The sequence below is a fragment of the Mustela putorius genome, unplaced genomic scaffold (assembly GCF_011764305.1).
Source record: "Mustela putorius furo isolate JIRA1106 unplaced genomic scaffold, ASM1176430v1.1 tig00003834_pilon_pilon_pilon, whole genome shotgun sequence".
NCBI lineage: Eukaryota > Metazoa > Chordata > Mammalia > Carnivora > Mustelidae > Mustela > Mustela putorius.
Genome location: NW_025421987.1, coordinates 39,237,676 through 39,261,463, shown reverse-complemented (window position 1 = coordinate 39,261,463; position 23,788 = coordinate 39,237,676). Strand labels below are relative to the sequence as shown.

Here is a 23,788-nt window from a genome sequence, read left to right as displayed (position 1 = left end):
ACTTCCCCTTTAATAATAAAAGCCACAGTACTTCAAGTGCTTGTTTTAGACATTATACTAGAGCCATAATTCTCAATTGAGAGAATAATTTTGTCCCACAAGGGATATTTGACAGTGTCGGGAGACATTTTTGGTTGTCACAACCTGGGTTAAGGGGAGTGTTGCTAAACATCCTGCAATGCCCACTTCCAAAAAGGATTATCCAGCCCCAGATGCCAGCAGTGCCAAGACTTGACATATATAATATTATTTGATCTTCGCAATAACCCCACGGAGTGGGTATGATATCCACATTTTGCTGGTGAGGAGACCAGGCTATCAGTATGAATTACTTAAAGAGTGGTTAAGTTAAAAAATTCTCCAGGCTTCCTGCTTTTCCCTAACAGAAACCAGTTTGATATCTGGTAATATATTTATCAGAGGGAAAGAGAAAGGAAAAATCCCAACCCAGCTCTGTGTTACATAAGCAATACTGGTTTAAAGGGGAAAAAAAGAGAGAGAGAGAGAGAGATTGAGAGAGAGAGAGAGAGATGAAAGAAAGCTCTAAGGAGGGAGAGAGTTGAAACAATTAGCTGAGAGGCGGGGAGTAATCCAGGCTCTCACTCACTTGCTGCTTCCATCTCCCACATCAACTCATTAGGAACTGCCTGGACAACCAAGGCTACACCCACCTGCTACTACACAGGACCTAAGACCAGAGATGGTACATGCAAAGACAATAATAAATCAGAAATCCATGCAATTATGATTCCAACATCAGGCTCCCAATTGATTTTCAGAGTTGAGGGTTTCCTTTCGTTTAATTAGCCATTGACACTCAGCTGCACTATTTTTAAGTAGCTGTCAAACATCAACAGGGTAAAAAGTCCAAGGTGGTAACAAATATCCCAAGGTTTTGTGTTTCCATCTTACCTGTCAGGTGAGATCAGGCTAAGACATCAGTAGCTAACTACAGATCCCATGGAAGACTGATTTCTGGCTACTGTTTTCCCAACTGGTCCAGCTGCGGGAGGAAAGGTGTTCTGGGTCTGAGCTTGGCCTTAAAGGTAGAAATATCCGTCAACAATCAGAAAGCATTGTATTTTTCAAAAAGCTCTTGGCAGCAGCTTTCCTATCTCCAGGGTAGCAGCTGCCCTTTCCAAATAATGAGAAAATTATAATTATTATCAGAAACTATTATTATGTTTTAAAATTTATTGAGTACAAACAGTGTGCCAAGATAAAGAACAATTTTCTTTTAAAATAATTCTCTGAATTCATTCCAAGTCGGCCCCTTACAATCATTTGTTCATTTTCACACTTACACATTCCAGGATGAAACATTTCAAAATGAGACACAAAATGACAATCATGATTAGGCCAATTCCCTCATTGACGGGGAGCTGCAGATACCAGGATTGAGAGCAAAGCCTGGCCACCAAGCCAACCTCTACCTCTGCCTGGAGCAAGTGTTCCCATGGAGGTGCATATACTCCATTTCTAAGTATTTTAGTTATAACCCACAAAGCAGTGAATAAGACGTTTAATACTCCTGCCTTGAAAAATATACCTCTGTAACCATCTGGAAGGCCAGGTTTAAATTTAGGATTCCTGGTCCCTAAGAGTTCAAAACAAAATGTGAGAGGGCAGGAGAAGCTGCTTTCCAACCCAAATCCTGCTCCAGGGACTCCATCCTCTTTTCTCCCCACTTCATGCCGTACCCAAGCTTCTCATCTGAGCTCCCCTAAAGAGCCACCCCTTGAGCTCAGGGGTCCTAAATATCCACGACACAGCCTACACTCGGGTTGACAGATCCAGAATGGGGCTTTGGAAACAGGCTCCATGCAGTTTGGTCAGAGAATTCTGTGATCTTGGTGCCCAGAATGTGGTTTAGAATGAGAGAGTGAACTCTTGTTGGATGTGTTCCTTGGCATTGTGGGAGAGCATGACCTCATCCCATAGGGAGGATATGACAGAGGCGGTCTGAAGTGGGCCCGTCTAAAGCACAGATCCCACGGCAGGTGTCCCTCTGCCAGCACACAAGGCTTTAATGCACAGGCATTTCCATATTTTTCTATAAGACACGGTGATTTTTGTCACATTTCCCCCTCCCACCCCCACTTCTTCCTGGATACACAAAAACCTGGCTATGAGAGCCCAGAGTCCCTTCTTCAGGACTGGCCCCAAGAGGCTGGTGTCACAGGGGCAGCTGAGGGGCTCCGATGCCTTTCCCACCCTAAGCCCAAAGTCCCCACAGTTCGAGGATTCATTCTTCCCAATGGGATGGTGACACGAGAGTTGTTACAGCTTGCAGATGCCAAAGGAGAGTTTTGGAAGAATCAGAGGCCTGCATGCTAGTTCTGCCACTAATAAGCTTTATGACTTAAGGCATGTTACTAATCTCTTTGGGTCTTATTTCCCTGTTTGAAAAGTGAGGGCTCAGAAGTTGAAAATTTATGCTTATGGGCCATTGGCCCGTAGATGTAAGATTTTGTGGGTGGGGGTGAGAAGGGACTTCATTAGAGTTTAAAAATTTTTTTAATTGACAACCAGTCTTTCAAAATTAGGAGGTTTCAAACAAAACTCCACACATGAATTTTTCCTTAAGTATAAAAACCACTACACTGTCTCTATACTGCATTACTCTTGAGTTCTTCTCCCACAAGCCGCCATCCCACACCCACCGTGCCTTAAGCAAGATGCAAGACAGAGATGAGAAACTAAAGGAAGAGACAGAGGGAGGCAGGAGGAAAGGCAGATGGGGCAACAGAAGAGGGTGGAGAGAAAACAAGGAAAGGGGGATGGGAAGCTAACAGAAACTGTCCAGTATGAGAAAAAGAGCTCACACTTACATGGCTTTCTAGGTATCATCACTTTCAATGCTTTACATATTTAATAGCTCAATTAGCCCTCACAAAGACCCTATGGTGAATTCCATTGTTTCCTCCACTTTGCAGAGGAGGAAAATGAAGCTCAGAGAGGAGAGGTGCAGTAACATGCCCAAGGTCCAGCAGTTGGAAGTGGCAGAGCTGGGAATCTGATTCTGCAACAGCTCTACATCTCATTCAGGGTCCAAGCACAGCTCTTTCAGTGCCCTGCACAGCCTCTTGATCTCACACCCTTCCACTCTGTATCTGCCTCACTGGGCTCCAGCCCCTCTGGACTGCCTGCTGCCTTCCACACAGCACCTTGTCCTGCCTTTGTATCTGCTATCCCTTCTGCTTGGACCACTCTTCCTGCAGATATCTCCGGCGTTGTCTTCCTCGTCTCCTCCAGGTTTGACTCAGGTGCCGCCTTCTTCACAAGGGCTTCCTGATTATCCTGGTTAAAAATTGCCCTCAGATGGGGCACCTGGGTGGCTCAGTGGGTTAAAGCCTCTCTGCCTTCGGCTCAGGTCATGATCCCAGGATCCTGGGATTGAGCCCCGCATCCGGCTCTTTGCTCAGCAAGGAACCTGCTTCCCTTCCACTCTCTGTGCCTGCCTTTCTGCCTGCCTGTGATCTCTGTCTGTCAAATAAATAAATAAAATTTTAAAAAGAAAAAAAAAAGCTTGAAACTTAGGAAAAGTTTAAAAAAATATTGCCCTCAGATAGCCTATGCACACACACGTAATCCTCACCGTCTCCTCACCTCCTCTTCTGATTCATCATTCTCCAAAATGCATCTCATGATTGAACGTATTACATCCTTTATTTAACTCATTCCTTACTGTATTCTCCTCCATACTGCATCCTTTATCTTACTTCTTACTGTATTCTCCTCCCCCAGTGGGCCCCAACATGAGGGCAGGAATATCTTCCCTTTTGTTCATTGTTGTATTTCCAGTGCTTAGAAGAGTACCAAGCATAAAGGAAGTGCTCAATAAATATTTGCTGAAGCAATCCATAAACATGTACCCAAGCGGCCAAGCTCCAAGGGGTCCAGTTTTGCCCACATTGTTTTCTGTCTTCTTCCAGGAAACCCACAGGGGTCGCTATTCTCCCTCTGGGCTATGGCGCCTCTGAGCCAGTTGAGCAGCCAGATCAACTCCACCTGTGGGGCAGAGAACTCCACAGGGGCCAGCCGGGCCCGCCCGCACACCTACTACGCACTCTCCTACTGCGCACTGATCCTGGCCATCATCTTCGGCAACGGTCTGGTGTGTGTGGCAGTGTTGAAGGAACGGGCTTTGCAGACCACCACCAACTACCTGGTGGTGAGCTTGGCCGTGGCTGACCTGCTGGTGGCCACCTTGGTGATGCCCTGGGTGGTGTACCTGGAGGTGAGTGAGCCCCACCTGCGGGCTGCGTGTGTGACCATCCTTGTCTTTGTCTTCCCTGCGTTCCTGGCCTCTGGACTCAAAATGTTCCCTGCCATGATCCTGAGACTAGGAAGGAAGGAGAGGTCCCGTCACTCTCCCTTTATCCCATTATCCGACATGACATGCCCACATCAGAATGAAGGAGCCAGGAACGATTGTGCTCCTGGGTCTCCAGCAACCAGGTGACTGGACTTGAGTAATGTAACACATCCTAAAAATGCATTAGGTTTAATCGCTGTGCCAGTCATGTCTCAAAGATGTCGGGGGGGGGGGGTTGAGGGAGGCAGTCTGTGGGCAGCTTCATCAGTGTTTTAATGTATACAGTGGGGTAGGGGTGTGCTGGAAGGATGCAGGACAACAGTGGGGGGGAGGGAGATGAAGAAGGAATAATAGAAAAAACAAAAAAAATGTAAAGACTAAGTGGAAAAGATAAAAAACAGTCTGCAAATAGATCAGACTTCTTTTGATAGTTTAGTTACCCTTGCACTCAGTTCTTTCCTCCTGGGTACCAGCTCTCTACAGACTCTGCTACCAAACAGACCAAACCTTCACATTTATATTTTTGATGCCTCCATTAATAGTACAGAGCCCTCGCCAGTCAGATAATGCAGCAGACCCTGGAGAATTCTTCTGGAGAGAAACATTTCTTAAATTTGAAAGTATTTTCATTTGAGAGTGCAAAACAGAGTCAGGAGGTGATCAAGACAAAACATCCATTTGCTAACAAAGGAATCAGGGTGCCTACACCTGTTCAAGAAACAGATAGTCTTACCAGGAAAACATGCAATTACTAAAGAGCTTTTTAAAAACACTTTAATGTACCATTAATATGTCTCCCCTGCACTGTGCATCATGTATCATTTTAAAGAGGTATCCAGTGAAGGATCAAAATGATGCTATGATTAAGAGAAATTAAAATTCATCAAATTAATATCTCAGTTAATATTAATAGTGAAGGTGACAGTTAATTAAGTATGACATATCACAGGAGAGCAAAAACCTCAAACATAGACTGCCTAGGCTGGTATCCCTATTAAAGAATGACTGGGAACTAAAATTAGACTTATGATCTCAAAGGGGAAACATAAAGGAAAGAAACCAAGAAAAAAGAAAAGGAAAGCAAAAGCAGAAAAACATCTAGGCTGATTGGGATAGATGTAAAGGCTAAGGGAAGAGTTGGAGGGGAAAAAACCAAACGTTAATTTTTCCCAATTAAGATAATCCTGATGGCAAAAAATCTTGTAATTATCTTGACTTTTCCATCAACCCAAACTGACTGAGACAACCTTGAAGTCAGAAGCTATGGCTTTGTTCTTTTTTTTTCTCCCCTGTAGTCCAAACACACTACCTGGCACATAATATGTGCTAAATAAATATTTGCTGTATGAATGATTAAATGACTCTTTTCTATAATGTATGCATTAGATGGGCGATTCCTGCTTACACCGTCTGCAACCATATCTATTGTTTCAATGAGCTGTTTATTTTTTTTTACATTCAATAATAATGAGACTGAAAAGAAATTAGACACATGTGATATTTCTGCTCAAGAGTAGGCAGATTTAAAGTGCTACCAACCAGAATGGATTAGTTAATGATTCATAACATCACCATACCATACCTCAAAGTATTTCTGTCCACCCCTATACATTACAAGGATTCTTAGGTCTTTCAGAAGCCTGCATGTCAGAAAGAAGGACCTTCACTCTAATAAATATATTAAATTAATTGCCTCTGAAATAAAGCCAGTCTTCAGGTATCTATAACAAAGCCCCCCAAGATCCCTATTCAACTATCTCTTTGGGGTTGCTTCCAGGACTCTGGATAGGCCATTTTGGAAAATCTCTGTAGATACTGGTGTAGTATATTGACATTGTGATTTTTCCATGCTAGACACACATGGCATCCCTTGTCAGCCACACCTGCCAAAATTGATGATGTCCCCCTTCTGCTGAGCATAGAAGAGCAACCGACCCCACAGAGAGCCAGCATGAATCTTGCCAAAGGCTTACTGGACTCTCTGCAGGTTGGATCTATGATCTCTCCCCTTGGCTCCCTCTCATAAAAATCAGTGCACATTCTGTCCAACAGGTTATTTGGTGCAAGTTTTCAGCAATCAAGAGCATGGTCAAACATGTCTGCAATTATATAAAGAAGATCAGTGGAGAGCCACTGGGAAATGGGCTTTGGACCTCTTTTTGGTCTTCCCTACTTGCTTTAAAGCTCTTGTCAATGCAACTTAATATTTCAGTACCACTTTCGCCAACAGTCCTCTAAGGGTCTCTCTCAATAAAAGAACATGACTTAAAGCAGCCATAATTAACAGGCAACCAGTTAAGATATTAGAAGGTTCTATTCCAAAGGACCAGGTCTCCCTAACCCAACACAGTATATAATTTTCTTCATCTTAAATACCTGCCTGATTTCTGTGAACCTCAGAAGCAGACAGGGTATCTCAATGAGAGAAAAGAGTACCTTGGGCCCTTAAAAGGACTGTGAATATATAAGTCCATGCATCTCAGAGAAGAGCAAAGCATTAATCATACTAACTTGTCCTAATTGTGGTCCAGTTTGAGTAACTGGTCTAGTAATTACATGATTATACCTAAGGGCTCCCTTGGAAAGAGAAAAGGATGCAGTGTTGACCACAGTACAGAGACTGCTGTAGGCTTGAGGACAAGCACAAAATGTTTGTCCAAGAGGACAGCACAGAAATGAGAGGAACACAATGTAGTGGCCAAATTAGCTGCCAAATTCACAGCTTCCTGTGCTTTGATTTGAATACATCTATCTTCTTTGAAGGAAATATTGGCTCATACTGGCCGGATTCCTTCCTTTGAAGGAAAATGGCCTAATTTTGCCAGGCACCAGTGTGTATGCTGTAAATATTGGAAAACCTTACTCACTGTGGCTTAAACAAAGAGGAGTTACTTTTCTCACACGACAAGAATTCTGGAGGAAGGGGATTTTTGGTGTCAATTTAGCCGCCCCATGGTGTCGTCAAGGACCAATCTCTTCCACCCTTGACAAGCTGGCTTACCTCCTCGGGCTGCTCAAAGGATGGCTGCCATGGCCCTCAGCATCATGGCCATGTTCAAGAATAGGATAGGTGGGGACAGCAGGGAAAGAAAGAAAGAAAGAAAGAGAGGGAAAGAGAAAGCCCTTTCCCTGGAATGCCTCAAAGTTTCTCCTAAGGGACTTCACTTAAGTTTAATTAACCAAAACTGGATCATAAGGGAAGGATACATGGGAGGAGAGAAAAGAAAGTGAAAATGTGGGTTTTATTTAAAAAGAGGATGTGGTATGAGGAAGAATTACTGTGAGATGGGCAAACAAAATGTCACAGAGCACTGCGTTTCTGGAATTCACTGGGATGAATGTCATTCCTGCACAGGGTTATGCTATGAGAAAGACTCAGAACTGGAAGTCAGAAGACCTGGAAGCAAAGGAATAAAATGGAGGTGACAAGTATACTTTTCTTTCTCATGGGCTTGATGTCAGGCTCAACTGTCATCAGTGAGAAAGTACTTTGATAACTAAAAGGTGTGAACTATAAATATCTCAGTTAAGACACTTTTAGTAGTAAGTAAAAGAAAACTGAGTTCCAATTGACTTAAGCAACAAACAGAATGCATTTTGCTTTCACACCAAGAACTTTAAAAGCCCCGTGGTAGGGTGGGCTGCAGGCACAGTTGGAACCAGCCTCCAGTTCCATTTCTCCACAATTCTCTCAGCTCTCTTCTAGGAATTGGCCTTACCCATGGCATAGTCTAAACTATAGGCCTCACATGTGTGCACCCCACCGTTCACACCAAGATGGAAAATCTGTGTCCCAGAATTTTTACTAGAAATGTTAAGATGTACTTGATTGGACTGGCTTCTAGCACATGATTTTCTCTGAACTAATCACTGGATGAAAGAGTTGTTTTAGCAGAGATAATATGTTCCTTCCATGGTGCACACCAAAGACTTGCTCCGGAATTTCACAGTTTCACAGTGGACTCCAAGGACTATTGGAACAAAGGCAGGGGATGGCAGCACAGACACAACACAGTGGCTTTCATGGTACCATCCCCATCATTAAAGGCACTCAGGAGCCTGGCTTGGGCTGGGTGACCAGCAGGGGCTAGTCATTGACCTTCTTCAGTTTTCTTTGTCCTCGGGCCTAGCTGCAAGTTTAGGATAGAAATCATGCAGGTGATCTCAGAGTAGGTTCTATTTCAGTGGGCTCAGTCCTGGCCATCTCTTTAATTCAGTTTGCAGCACTTGCTCAAAAACTCTTTTCTGTGCCACAACAAATAGTTCTATCTCTGATTCCCTCTCAAGTTTTTAATTTCCTGCTTTAGAAGCTGCAGTCTGTGTGGAGCTCTCTCTCCAAGCACAAACATCCCATTTTGTTCTACTCGGTTAGGCATCCTTTGTGATATTTAATGCACTTATATCAGGGCAGAAAGGCAACGTAAGCAGCCAGAGGAACCTTTAGAATACTAAACTCAGACTACTTGGGTCCCAGTGTGGACAGGAAAAAAAAAGACGTGAGAACTGAGTAATATACACCAAGCAAAAAAGAGCAGGGGGTAAGTGTTGAGGCAGGAAATCAAGGTCGGATAGTGACTACAGGAAAGAGCAACACTATTTTTGGGGAGAGGAAACTTTGACCCTTGTAATGACATTGTAAAAATAAGGGAGAGTCTGCATTTTCAATGGGTTCTTCCATGACTCTTACACATCTAAACTTTGAGCAGTTCTGAGCTAAATCTTTATTACGGAGAACTGCTTGTTCAAAATACAAACTACTGGGTCTACCCCAGGTCCACCAAACCAGCATTTCCAGGGATGGCCCTGGAAGTCTATGGTAATCATACCAGCGCTCCTCCCCCACTCCTATTTTAGGTAATTCATGCAAGCAGCTGGCCACCTGCTACAAATGAACATTTCACAGCCACTAATCTGTAAACTGTCCCCCATTTCACAGATGAGGACATTGGGATTCAGGTCATTGGATCCCCTATCTCGCCTCACCACAATCCCTCTGCACCCCAGAAAGATTCCAAATGTGGCGAACAAAAATGGAATGAAGAGGTTAGAGAAGTAATTCCATTTTTGCGCCTTGGACATCTCCCCACACAACTAAAAATCCCATCCCTTGGAGCAGGAATTCTTAATCAGGGGAGTCCATCAACTTGGATGTAAATAAAATTACTTCTTTATTTTCACTACACTGAAATTGAGCATTTTCTTCAAATATGAAGGTAGGCATCAACCCACAGCAGAAGAAATCCTTACTGTCCCCAAGAGAAATCACAGATATTTCTATTTTCAAATCGCGTTACAGTTGTCGTACACACCTTGAAATACCATTTACACTCCCAAGTACTTAGAAGTTATAGGAATTTTGGACCTGTCGCTAGGCTTTGTTATTTAGTGCATTATTAAAGAAGCACATATATTAAAATACTTGGGTAACTATATTTCCATATAATTGGTATTCCTTGTGATCTAATGTATTTTACTATATACACTTACAAATATTCTTCTGAGAAGGGAACCACGAGAACAAAGGGATCCGTGGGACACAGAATGGGCAAGGACCCCTGCTTTTAGGGATGAGGATTTCTGAAGACAATGTCATGCCCCCACTTCCACCCCCAAATCCCCAGACCCGGGTTTCCCCAACCTCCCAGGCAGTAGAAGAATCACTGGAGGGATTTATTATTCTGAGTGGGGCCTGAGAATCATTTTGTTTAAATAGAGCCTCAGGTGATTTGGGAAATGCTGCCTTATAATCAGTAAATTTGGGAAATGCTGCCTTAGGCTGTGTCTGTTGGAAATCAATAGCCAACTTCGGTACCTGAAGACACTTTCTTGCTTACTTCCACCTTCTGCATTGCCAAAGGGAGTTAGTTATATTCATTAGCAAGTGAGAGTAACACCACCTGGCTGTGCAGAATCCTGTAGTGAGTTATTCATTAGAATTTAGGAGAAAGGTAGAATCATGTCTCTAAAGAGGCTTAAATCCATCAGATTTTGTTTTTACTTTTTTTTTTTTTTGCCTTAATTTCAAAACTCGCTTTCCCTTTTATGTTCCCCCCACACTTTGTCCTTACCTCACCATCAGCACTTTTCCCAATGTATCGTAGTTATTTTCTTGGTTTGTCTCTCCTGGGCCCTCAGTTCACCCACACCCACTCATATGTTTGTCCCCCTTACGTGCTCACACTATATGCTGAAGCCCTGGGGTTCAAAAACAGGTTTCATTTATCTCAGTATACTCCCCCAGGCAAAGTACCAGGCCCTCAATAAATATGGGCTGTGTGGTAGAACGGGCCAGTGCCAGCTCTCATCCCTCCTACGATGGTAGGATTGAGTGGACCTGTGTGCTTCCCAGCAGGGGCACAGCAAGATACTGACGTGGATGGAGTAATTGTTAAGATTAAGGGTTTGAAATTCCAGCTTCTTTTGCCAGCTACGCGTCCTTGCGCAAATCACACAACCATTCTCAGTCTCCATTTCTGTACGGATAAATTAGAAACACTATTTCCCTCATCAGGTTGCTGTGAGAACATTGTAAGAGTTACTTAGGTGTGGTCATGGCCCTTCGCAGCTCTACTGATTGCTTACTCTTATTTACTTGATGTGGAGGACGCCAGTAAAAAAATAAATAAATAAAGTAAAATCAGTATTTCCACTGCACATCCACCAATTAAAGACTTATTTTAAGGAGTAAGACCCAGGGAAGCCTAAGTGACAGCACCTTAGTGGGAATTACTTCAATCCACTGGTCAGCGTGGGTTTTTGTTTTTGTTTTTGTTTTTTTGACACTTAGCTGAGATCAAGGAGAATGGGGATTTTGAAGGCAGAATTAGAGACAGGAGAAGAGGCCAGCCAGAATGGGTGTGGGGTGGGGCGCACAAGAGAAGTCAGAGCACAGCTTGAAGGGCTTTGGCCATGAGGGGCTTAAAAAGCAAGGGAGCAAAAAACCTGCCCAGTGTGTGCTTTCACTAGACCCCAAGGCCAGCAGCCACCCCTGTCTTTTGCACTATTTTTGGAACCCTGTGAGAGAGGTGATTGAAAAGAGGGTGCCCGTTTCCGAGAAGGGAGGTGATGCTGTTTGTTACACAAAAATCCTTGATGAGCATATGGTTTTCTCCCTTCCCCTTGTGTTAGCCCAACTCCCATCCTTTTCCAGCACCTGGTCCCTCCTGACCTGACGCTCCCCTAGAACAGGGCAGGTTGTGACCTGCATTCCTGTGCACTGCCTGCGTCTGTCTGCTGGCTGTTTCCACCCCAGGTGGGGTTCCGACCCTCTCCCAGTTTTTGTCCCTTTCTCTACCATGAAAACAGTAGCCATCTCTCATAGGATGATAAGCACCAATAGAAGTCATGTGCATCAAGTGCTTCGCAGAACATCAAGACTTAGTAAGCATCCAATAAATGTTAACTATCAGTATTAATACAGATTTTGTCAGAGACCATTCACTCTTCCAGAATATATTTGCATGGTAGGTCCTGCTCTAGGAGCCGGGGATGTGGCAGCAAACAAGTCAAAGTCTCCGCTCCCACAGAATTAACTAACAGTCATTTACTTTCCTATCAGATAAATGTATAATTTGTCCCCAAAAAGCTTTATGAGCCCATATAGTAAAAAACAAATTCAGTTTTCAGAATCTAAAGTTTCAAAGCTATAGAAATTCCTGAAATAGGTCACGTGGGCCAGTGACCCACATAAGGTAAGTCCTCAATAAACATTAGATTGTTTATTGAGAATGTTAGGCCCTCATGATGATCTCTGGTTATTTTATTTAAGAATGCCTTGCTCCTCAGTTATCATATACATTCTTCAAGGACAGGGCCGGAAGTATATATTTTTAAAGATTTTATTTATCTATTTGAGATAGAGCAAGAGTGAGAGAGAGAGAGCGTGTGCACAAAGCAGAGGGGAAAGCAGGCTCTCCACTAAGCGGGGAGCCCGAAGTGGGGCTCGATCCCAGGACTCTGGGATCATGACTTGAGCCAAAGGCAGACACTTAACCAACTGAGCCACCCGAAGTACACCCCCCAAAACACATTTTTAAAACCTCTTAAAACACATAACAGATGCTTCCTCTATAAACAAGTATTAGGGGCTTCACAACTACTTGCTGAATGAATGAATGAATGAATGAACGAACAAATAAACACCCAGCATGCACTGGAGTTTGCTGTTGTAACTATCCTCTCTCACCTACATTTTCACCCCAGCTCACAGACACAAACAGGAATTTACAACTTTACAGAACAAAAGTGGGCTTTACCCAATTTAAGATATATATTGCATAGGAGACATATGTTAAAATGAGATTTAATGTACAAAATTCAAAGCTTCTGCAAAAAGCTTTTGCAGCATACAAGCATCCTATGGACTGAGAAAAATATCCCTCATTCTCCTGGCTCCCGTAAATCAGCTATTATGACCATACATCCCCCTTTTCATGAGTTTCTCATTCTCAGAATTCCTAAATGCGTGAGGTCAGGACTGTCCTCCCTGGTGCTGTGAGTGGACAAGAGGACCTGCGCCCCTTTCCAATGCCCTGCACCCACCTTTCCGCCCACCTCCTGGGCACTGAAGCCGGGGTGTTCAAGGCGGGCATGCTGGCACAGACTGATTTCACATAGGCTCTCACAGATACCATTCCAGAATGCATCCCAGCTTTAAAACAGAAGCCAGATAGATTTTCATTTTAGAGGTAAGGTTTTGTGGAAAATGTGTCCTCAGCGTATTCTCTGGGTATAGGGTAGGCGCTCCACTGTGCAGAAGGCTTCAGAAAGGCAGACTGGGCACAGGGCACACATCTGGCTCTCACCCAGACTCTTTCACTACCTGTTGGACGTCTATGGGCCCATTGTTTAACCGCGATGAGCTTTAGTTTCCTCCTGAGGTTGAACTTGATCGGTAATTCTCCAACCCTGGTGAATGGGCATGCGGGTGGGGGCGCAGGGGTGGGGAGGTACTGGAGGGGGGTTATTTAAAAATGAAAATTCATTGACTCTCGATTCAGAGATTCTGACTCAGTTGGCCTAGGGAAGCCTTCGGAAATGTGTATCGTTACTGAGCACCCCACTGTTGGCCACACTTTGAGAAACACTGGACGAATTCCAGCTCTAATGTTCTCACATTCTGTGAATTTGTCCTTTCTTGGGTGACCATCTTGGGCTGCCCGGCACTCCCTCGGCCTCTGCCTGCCCTTGGCAACAACGGTGCCAAGCACAGGGAGGGCAGGTCGCAGGTACAGGGGAGCCTCGGGAAGGCAGCCGAGATGACTGGGTCGCAGGGGACACTGACCGACTTGTCTCTGCCGCTCAGGTGACAGGTGGAGTCTGGAACTTCAGCCGCGTTTGCTGTGATGTATTTGTCACCCTGGACGTCATGATGTGTACAGCCAGCATCCTGAACCTCTGCGCCATCAGTATCGACAGGTAGGGCTGGGATTTCCCTGTGGGCGGGTCTCAGCTGCCAGGTGGCATGGGACACTAGCCTGGGGGAGCCCCTCCTGCTGTTAGGGGCATCCGGGCTTTGCGTTTGAGGGCACTGGGTTCCCTGCCAAGTGGAACTCAACCACCAGGACATCTTCTTCTCGCTATGATCTGCAGAAGAGAAGAAACTCCAGTGACAGGAGAAAAACAATCATCCCATAAGCTTTCCTAGGCTCTCCTTCCTCCCAGAGCCCTGGAGAGGATTCTGGCTTTACCTTTTCACCACCCTTTGGGGGCCTTGGTGATTCCTAATTAGGAGTAATGGGGGGCGGGGTCAAGGACAGAAGGGAAGCTGACGAGAGTTGGGAGGAAAATTTCCTGTTATTATTTTTTTTTGGGGGGGGGTGTTTTGTTTTGTTTTGTTTTGTTTTTGGTGACGTGGGGGAAGAAGGGAGGAAAAAAGAGGAAGAAAAAGAGGAACGAGAAAAGCGTGGGAAGATCTGCAAGGAAGGGAGAGAGGAGAGATGTGGATGGGGGAAGGGCAATTTTAGGAAGTATGGCTGTGATTTATTTGTTTGTTTGTCTGTTTGTCTCCTTCAGAGAGGTTAAAGCAAACAAGTAAACAATGATGTCTCTTTAGAATAGCTTTTCGGTTGCTGGAGTGGGTGGATCTCTGTTGATTGTGACTCAGATGCGGGGACGTTCCACCCACGTGGCATCGCTTTCGATCCCGAAGAACAGGGTGCCCCGGCCCTGGGCACTTCTGTTCCTCACTCTTCCTCCTGTCCCACCTTTTCTCTCTCCTCCGCCATTTTCTCCCAGCAGCTCCATCCATCCCCTCCTTAACTTGAACAGGGGAGCCCAAACAAGGTCTTCTAGTCATTGAGAAGTGACCCCACTGTGCTCAGGCTCTGACAGGCTCTCACTCGTTCCATCTCCACGACAGCTGACCCGCTACTGTTGGCTTCACTTCCAACTTCTGAGGGGAATTAAGGAATTGACCTAAAGACACACCCCTTGTATGAAGCAGTGCCAGCATTGGAATTCACGTCTATCTGACTCCAAGTTCATAATCTTGGGCTTTGTGCTAAGCCCCCTCAAATCTCCAGCTACACCCTTGAGATCTCCCCTGAGTTTCAAACCATATTACCACCTAGATGGCTGATTGGCTCCTCAAAACTTTAAAAGCCAAACCATCAAAGCACCAAACCGTCCTCTCTTCTCGGCAGCATCATTGCCTTAGAATCTCAGGTTTTGTCCCCTTCCTCTTTCTTGGTGATTCCTAACTGGGAGTAATTAGGAATGGCTTGACGGCTTCTGGACTTCATTTTTTGCCATTCCCCCCAGCCCGCCCTATTTCCCTTTCTTAGTATGCCTGCTTATTTTATGTTCCCATGACCTGTCAGCAGACTTCTGCCACAGTCTCCTAATTGGTCCCACATGCCTCTCTCAGAATCATTTCCCCAGGACTAAAGTCCAAAGGCCCATTGCCCGCCCCCATAACTCTTCAGCGTCTCCTTGGCCTGCAGAGTAAATATCAGAATTACCTTCACAGCCTAGGAGTCAAAATTTTCTGCCCTATGGCCTCAGTCTATCTTTTCAATCTCATCTCTTTCTGGGTTGCCCCACATCCCTCTTTTGCTTCACGGTCTACAGCACCTGCCCCTTGTCCCATGAAGCCCTTGCAAATCTCTACAGCTTGATTCCATCACGGTGCTTTCTCTGTAACTATCTCAAGACATCTCCGGTCTGCCTTTAACAAGAGGTCCTAGAGCAGGTCCTCCTCGTTTCCCAGTGTTTGACCTTTGCAGGACCAGGGCCTTTGCCCTCTCTACCAACAGCCTAAAGTCACTTTCATGTGCTGATGTGGGAATCTTGAACAATAACCAAAGGGTGGACCCGAAAACCCCGCCCTCTAGTGATATACTGCAGGCGAATCAGTCAACCGATAGTCTTTTGACTTTTACCACTCAAGAAGCAGTTGGTTGCCTCCAGCTGAGAAGGAGAATTAGAGAACGTGTCCATAAGGCTGGGACTCGTACCATTAAAGAATGTGTTTAAAAATAAAGGGAGATAGTCGCATGATTCCATAAATACCCCCCAAAACATTGAATTGTACACTTTAAGTGAATGAAGTGTGCAATACGTGAATTGTATCTTGATAAAGCTGTTTTAAAATGAAGGGATAGTTAGGGATTTTATAACATATTTAGCTCTCTGAGAATAGAACTCTGCTTAGAACATGTAAGATTTTTGTGTGATTTTTGGACACTCAGTACCTAAATATATAAGTGATATAAGAAGCAGATGGCCTCTGGTTTGCTTATCCTCACCTCCCCTACCCCAAACCCATACAGTAGTCCTAGCTCCTTATCACCTGTGAGTCTCCCTGCTGTGCCGGTTATAAACGCTGAATGAAGAATTTTAAGCGGGGCTGAGTAGTCCTGGCCTGAAGGTAGCCAGTGTTCAGAGTGCAAATACGCACCTTCAGAAAGAACGTGAGTGAGTGGGTGAAGATCAGCCTTGGAGCTCCCAGGAGAGGCTGTGGGGCAGCCCCCTCCTTGCCTCCTGGTTCCCAGCCCTCCTCTCTACCCTCTTGAGATGGTGCCTCCGCTCTCCATCCACACACACTCACACGCGTGGGGCTGGCTGGTGGGGCCGGCAGGCGAGGCTGTGCCCAGCACACGCGTTTGGGAACTGAATTCAGCCAGCGTTTCTTTGCAGACCTCGAGGTGGTCAGGAGAGGGTGCGTCTTTCCAACTGCCCTAGAGCACCTTCCCACGGGCAGCAGCCACGCCTGACCTACACTTCCATTTCCCACCACCACCAAAAGAGTAAACCTCATATTGGCTTCCATTCCCTTGAGGAAAAGCCCCAGAATGCATTGCCCTCACTACCTGAAATCTGGGGAACAAGCCCTGCCTTACACCCCAGTGGGGAAGGATGCTTTCTTCTTGGCTTGTATGTCGCATGAACCCAATCCTCACAAAACCTCAAGACGGAGCCTCTCCTCTGTTCTAGGAAGGAAAATCGGCCTTGGAAAAGCGGTCTCCATCATCCTTCAGGGCCGTGTGCAGTACACAGCATTAAATTCTGTTCATGAGATGCCAAATAGCTGGTCAACTCATTAAAAATGCAGTCATTCATGCAGACCTTTGGTCTGCACACAATGCTACTCACCAGTCTGACAAACTTGACCAAATGGATTCAGCATTTTTTTGGCCATGAAGCCTTGATATGTACTAACAGGGTAGTAAGAGCTTGGAAAGGAAACGAAATGATAAAAAGAGGTTTGAAAGCAAGTAATACTATTGTCATTAGATTCTTAGGCATAGCCCTGGATGCTTGGATTAATGCTGCCTTTTCTTTTTTAAAAAAGCACCAGCCCCTCTTCCCCCCACCCCCCTTGGCTCCTTGCCTCCCCAGGGGGCCGGCCCCCTCCCCCAGCATCCAGGGTCAGAACTAGCTTCGGGCAGAAGGCTGAGAAAGTGTCAGAGGAGGAGGACACATTCTGAGCGGTGAGAATTAGAGTCCTCCGCTAGGGGCCCGGGAATAATGCAACCAAATTCATTCACCAGGGAGTTCTTTAAGTGGCTCTCAAATGGCACCCATCACACAGGCAAGCCTCCGCGTCTTTGCAGCAAGCACAATAGGTACCAGATGAGTCACAGGCACCTTGGATTTTTCGTTTGCATCTAAATAAGCACTTTATATTTGCAAAGGGCTTTCCAGTCATTTGCAAAAAGCTTTCTCCTTCAACAATTCCAGGAGGGGAGTCCACAGAACTAAAGATTTATTGAAACCCCCTGTCTGACCAAAGAAAAGGTGGTGAAAAGCAGCCCTCACAGAGCTCTGGGGCTCATTAAACCCAGGCAGGGAGTTAGACTCAGGCCCTCCCACCCAGGCCAGGCTCTCTCCTCCCCCACCGCCAGCATCCTGCAGGAGCACCCACATAAGTCCCACACACGCGCACGCATACACGCACACCTCCCAGCCTAGGAGAGGGCTTCAAGTGGAGGTCACTGTTCCTCCAGGACCCTGAGACTTTCAGTAGAGTGACAAGTGGAACCCATCACAGGGGTCATTTACGCAGAACTCGTGTGTGCAGAAATGTTACCTGCTGGAGGGGCTCCCTCAGCCCATTACACAGGTCTGGGACTGAAACAGGTGTCTCCTGACTCCCCCATGGTGGCAGTAGGAATGGGGCACCAAGAGCGAGCCCCTGGCCACACCAGCATCCGCCACTGTAGATGCTATGTCCTTGAAGCCAAAGAAGTGTATTTCCTATGTCTTCAGTAACCTGGGTCCTCCAGGCTAATCTGAATTTGCATGAATCTAAAAAGAGAAGCCATCCAATAGCTACCATTTCTGTAGCATGTACCATGGGCCAAGCTAAGAGCTTCTCATTCTTCGTAACCCTCACAGCACCCCCAACAAGACAGGGGAACTATCCTCATTTTACAAGTGAAGGGTCTGAGGCTAGACGGTGCCCAGATCACACCTCTGGTAGGTACGGGAGAAAGAATACAGTCACCCTTTCTTCTGTCGCACGCTGCCTGACTCAGGCGCACCTACCACACTCTGGGCCTCGAGTTTGGGAGCCCCCACTGCCTGGCTGCAAAACCTGGCTCTACCCCCTGATAGAGATAATCACAGATACACTGGGCTAGCACAATAATAAGACAATAATAATAATACTAGGGTTTTTTTGAATGCTTAATAGGTACCAGGCATCGTACTAAAAGTCTTCACAGAGATAATCTTATTCAATGACCCTAAGAGCCCTATCCCGCTGCATCATTACCCTCAATGCACAGATAAGGAAATTGAGTCTCAGGGCAGCCAGATTCTGGCCCAAGGCCACGCAGTTAAATCTAAGAACTGGGATTCAGACACTAAATCAGTCTGCTTCCAACCTCCACGGGCTTAACAGCCTTGCAGGCTGCCAGTGCTCTGGCCAGGCCCGAGAGTGCCCGGTGAACCAGGAGCCCGCAGGAGAGGAGGCAAGGGAGCGAGAGGCGGGACACGTGGAGTGGAACAGCGCGGGGAGCGCAGCGGCGGGACCTGGGAGGCCCAGCCCCGTCCTCGCGGCAGACGGTCACCTGCGGCTCGTTCCGGAGGAGACCAGAGGCGGAGTGGCCTGTCTGGGTGCGGATTCAGGGTCCCCGCAGGCCTCCGGTACCCCGCCGAGCCGAGCCTTCCCTTCCTGCCTCCCCCACAGGGCGGGGGGAGCCAGCAGGTGAGCCGTGAACTTCTCACCCGGTGGCGCTGGCAGCTCTCGCTGCATTAGGGTGCCCTCCGCTGGCTAGTTCCGGAACGGCACCTACGGCTCTGACCCCGCGGCTGGCTCCCGGGCGGGGAAAATCCTGCGTGTGGGCGATTTCCGGGGGGGGGGGGGCTCGTTTATTCCAAAAGTTTAATCGTGTTCAGAAAACAATACGAAAAAAAAAAAATAGAACGTAACAGCAGTAAGTGTAGTTTCATCTCTCACTTCTTACCCAAGTTATCAAGAAATTTTTTGACAGAAATTTTCCTTAATTCAGACTTTTCGCAAATTTGCCGGGATTGTAAGATGCCCTGGCTTGTTCAAAATGCAAATGCACATTTCTGGGTTCCACTCTGGAAGTGCTTAATTAGAATAGCCAGGGGCGTGACCTGGGAATCTGTATTTTAACAGGACCGCCCCCCCCCGCCCCGCCCCCCCCCCCCCCCGTACTTAATAGAATCAAACTAACTGAGGAAGTTTCTGGGAATCCAAAGTACTCTCAAATAGAAACCACCCTTTAAGGCCACCTGCCCTGAGGAAGCCCTTGTCCCCACAAGTCCTCAGAGACTTGACAGTGCCCTTGAGAGAGAGTGGGGCACACAGGAGAGACACAGGCCTCAGTGGGGGGACACCTGGCTCTTCTACCAGCTTTGGAACCTTGAGTTCATCAAGCAACCTCTCTCTGTCTCCGATTCCTCCTCTATAAAATGGAGCCAGGGGGCACCTGGTGGCTCAGTCCTTATGTATCTGCCTTCCGCTCAGGTCATGATCCAAGGGTCCTGGGATGGAGCTCCCTGGTCAGTGTGAAGCCTGTTTCTCCCTCTTCCATTCCCCCTGTTTGTGTTCCCTCTCTCACTGTCTCTCTCTCTGTGTCAATTAAAAAAATAAAATCTTTTAAAAAATAAACAAATGAAATAAAATGGAGCCAGCATTGCCTACCCTGACTGAATAACGGGAGCTTCCAGGGAGTTGCTGAACATTATTAACCGTACCTAGGACAGTGTGCTCAGCGGCAGGCTTACGGCAGCTCATGAAGACTAGCAAGAGCTGCAAGGCAAAATTTTAGGAACTGGTTGAGCCAGGTATTAAACCTTTGGTGTAGCTTGAAATGGGCAACGGTGGGAGTATTTGCACCATGAAGATTGACAGATGGTACCAGTTAGGGCTGTTTTCTCCTGAAGACCAGTTGTTAGCCATTGAGCAGCACACCACAAATGTATGGGGGAGTCAGCGTCTTTTTCACGAAAGGACATTAAGTATATAGAAGGCTGGGCACAGCTGCAGGTCCGGTGAGAAGGAAGTGGGTCATACCTTTCTTTCCCATTTCCCAGTGGCTGTTTGGTCACCATAGCCGTTTGGGTTCAAGGCTCAGCCTCTCTTCCAAGGCACCTCAGGGATCACTGCTAGGGGCCAGACAGATCTGACTCCAAGCCTCAGCCCACTGACCCAGCAGAGTTCAAAGTACCGAGAAGAGTGAGAAGCCTAGAGGAACACCAGGTAGGACTCGCCCACTCCTTGATCGCCCGGTTAGGGACTCAAGAGAGGATTTACAGTGTTTGTGCCTCAGAAGAGGGGAACCGAGATCTCACAGGCTGCCGCTGGGATGAATGGTGGGATCTTAATCTGAGCTTATTAAATAAGGACCTCTGTTTCTCCCTCTTGAGAAAGAAACCACCTCTGCCCCATGTCGTGCTACCAAGGCCTAGTCTCGCAGAGTCCACCTCCATCTCCTCCCTCAGAGCTGCTTTTGTGGGAATACAATTGCTAACACGTCAGTTCTAAGGCCAGGTGCACAAGAGGTGAAGATTTCGGCAGGCATGTGTGCCCAGCCCCTCCAGCCCAGGGTATGTTCTTCCCTTCCTCAGCCCCAAGCCTTGAGGGACCCACGAGGAACTAAGGAGGATCCTGCTCTGAATCTGGCCTCTGGCTTCCCTGGACAAGGAGAAGACAAAGAAAACTTGAGCCTTTGTAGACACAGCTACACACAATAGAGTCCTTGAGCTTGGCTAAGATTCGAAATGTCCTCTTTTGTAGGTCTTCAGGATTCGCAAGGCAAGCAATGAACAGCTTCTTACTATTGTGGTGTGCAAGGACCTCTGAGGATTACCAAGGCTACAGCATGATTTGAGCCATCAAGTAACAGATCATACTTGGGAACTCTGTCTCTCCACCCATGAGACAGTTGTCTCATTATTGAACTTGCCCAGTGCCTTTTAAGGGCTTCCCTGATTAAGCCAAGCCCACCCAGGATAATCCCCCTTTTGATTCACTCAGTCTATTTATTGATTAGTAATCTAATCACAGCAGTGATAGCACTTGATATTCTCAAGTTCAGCCTCCATTCAATGTGAGGAATAGTACAGGGCAGGCATCTCGAAGACTGTCTTAGAATTCTGCCTTTCTCAGACAATTACCATATGATCTCCCTGATATGAGGAAGTTGAGAGGCAACATGGGGGGTTTGGGGGGTAGGAAAAGAATAAATGAAACAAGATAGGATCGGGAGGGAGACAAACCATAAGAGACTCTTAATCTCACAAAACAAACAGGGTTGTTGGGGGGGCAGCGGGGGGAGGGTGGTTGCATTATGGACAGTGGGGAGGGTATGTGCTATGGTGAGTGCTGTGAAGTGTGAACCTGGCAATTCACAGACCTGTACCCCTGGGGCTAATAATACATTATATGTTAATTTTAAAAATTAAAAAAAAAAATTCTGCCTTTCTCAAGCAGTTTCCTGCTGGGGGGCCCAGGATGGGGAGGACATGATGAAATCTACTTTTAGAGTCTGGCTGCAGGGACCAGCCGGGAGGCTATGGCCATCGCAGAGAGAAGCTGGTAGGAAAGAGATGCATGAATAAGTGGGGAAGATGTCATGAGTAGATGTACGAGACCAGCTATCTTTTGGCTCAGTAGCTAGAAATGTGTGAGAGGATTATCCCAGAAAAGACAATGTCCTATAACACAAAGAACTGTGCATTGACCATGGAAAACCGTGTGTTGTAGACCCAATGTTGGTGGCTCCCCCAAATTTGTATGTTGAAATCCTACCCCCTAAAGTATTGGTATTAAGAAGTGGGACCTTTGGGCGATGATGAGGTCATGAGGGTAGAACCCTCATGAATGAGATCAGTGCCCATAGAAAAGAGACCCAGGAGCTCCTTCGCCCATCTTGCCATGTGATACCCCCGTGAGAAAATAGCCATCTATGAACAAGGAAGTGGGCCCTCCCCAGACATCAAATCTGCCAGTGCTTTGATCTTGGACCTCACAGCCTTCTGAACCGTGAGAAATAAATGTTTGTTGTTTAAGCCTCCGAGTCGCTGGTATTTTTGATGGAGCCGCCTGAATGGACTAAGAGAGCATGAAAACTGGGTTTTGAAATAAGTCTTCACTAGATATTACTCATCTCTATTTTTAAAATCTCTGCCACTTGGAATAGTTGTCACTAGGAGGGGTAGAATTTATATTAGGATACAAGCAGGGGTAAACATCCTCTTTGGGCCCAGTTCTATCATTATCTGAAATACTGTGGGAGAAAGTAAAGGCACACAGACCAGCACCCAGGGTCTTGAGGGTTCGGGTCTATGAGTACAAGTTTTAGGTATATTGGGCCTCAACCACCTCTGGCAAAGGGGCCTGCTAATGGCCCAGTCTGTTGTTTTACTAACTTTATTCTTCTTTCCCCCTCTCCCTGTTTAGGGAGTTCTTCATCTCTCTTAGCGCAACCTTTCTCCATTTTCACTCAAATACCCTTTCTCTCTTTCTCCAACCAAACTCTTCTTCTCCTGCCACATGTAGCACCTCTTTGGTTCTCTAGGAACCTCTGTCCACTTTTGGAATGATTCCTCCATCCCTTCTCATCATGGCCATCCCTCCCCGCTTCCTTTCCCAGGTACACCGCGGTGGTCATGCCGGTTCACTATCAACACGGCACGGGACAGAGCTCCTGTCGGCGCGTGGCCCTCATGATCACAGCTGTCTGGGTGCTGGCCTTTGCTGTCTCCTGCCCTCTCCTCTTTGGCCTCAACACCACAGGTAACAGTGATGGCCCCTCTTACCGACACCCATGGGATTCATGGCACCCTTGAGTGACCCTGAGTGTTTCTGAGCCTGGAAATGTCTTACCCTGATCAGCATACCTCATAATCAAATAAGGATCCCACAGACTGCAAAGCTTTGGGTTTTGATTCAAGTACAAAGCAGAACCTCATCAATTATTAGCACATAAATTTCTTCCCCAGTTAGTGAAAAATCTGGCCTCTCCCTGCTTTGAAAGAAATGTCATTGTACTTGTGGGAAGCAAGGGGCCAGTTAAAAAAAATTAAACTATAGGGACGCCTGGGTGGCTCAGTTGGTTAAGCAGCTGCCTTCGGCTCAGGTCATGATCCTAGCGTCCTGGGATCGAGTCCCACATCGGGCTCCTTGCTTGGCAGGGAGCCTGCTTCTCCCTCTGCCTCTGCCTGCCACTCTGTCTGCCTGTGCTTGCTCTCACTTCTCTCTCTATGACAAATAAATAAAATAAAAAATCTTTAAAAAAAATTAAACTATATTAATAATTCAGCTGAGATTTGCTAATGAAAAGATGACAATACATAATAGACTTACAATGCAAAATAACACTATAAAAGCCCTCAAATGGGATATATAGTTCTAATTTTGTACTAAACAAAAATCACTTCTGGCATTTGGGAACTAGTATCCCTAAATTACTGAAGAGTGTATTTATTATATCTTAATATACAAAAATTCTGGCCATGAATTCTGGCACATCATACATCTTCTACTGGATG

The 23,788-nt window shown here is 46.2% G+C and overlaps 1 protein-coding gene across 2 annotated transcripts in view; it reads left to right on the top strand.

Annotated features, from left to right (window-relative positions):
- The first annotated feature begins 3,970 nt into the window (after positions 1–3,970).
- Positions 3,971–23,788, top strand: part of DRD3 (dopamine receptor D3) — a 32,319-nt gene continuing 12,501 nt past the window's right edge. For both annotated transcript variants that reach the window (XM_045088164.1, XM_045088163.1), the window contains exons 1-3: positions 3,971–4,240; positions 13,623–13,735; positions 22,891–23,033. In XM_045088164.1, coding sequence (XP_044944099.1) covers positions 3,971–4,240; positions 13,623–13,735; positions 22,891–23,033 — 526 coding nt within the window. The remainder of the gene's footprint in view (positions 4,241–13,622; positions 13,736–22,890; positions 23,034–23,788) is intronic.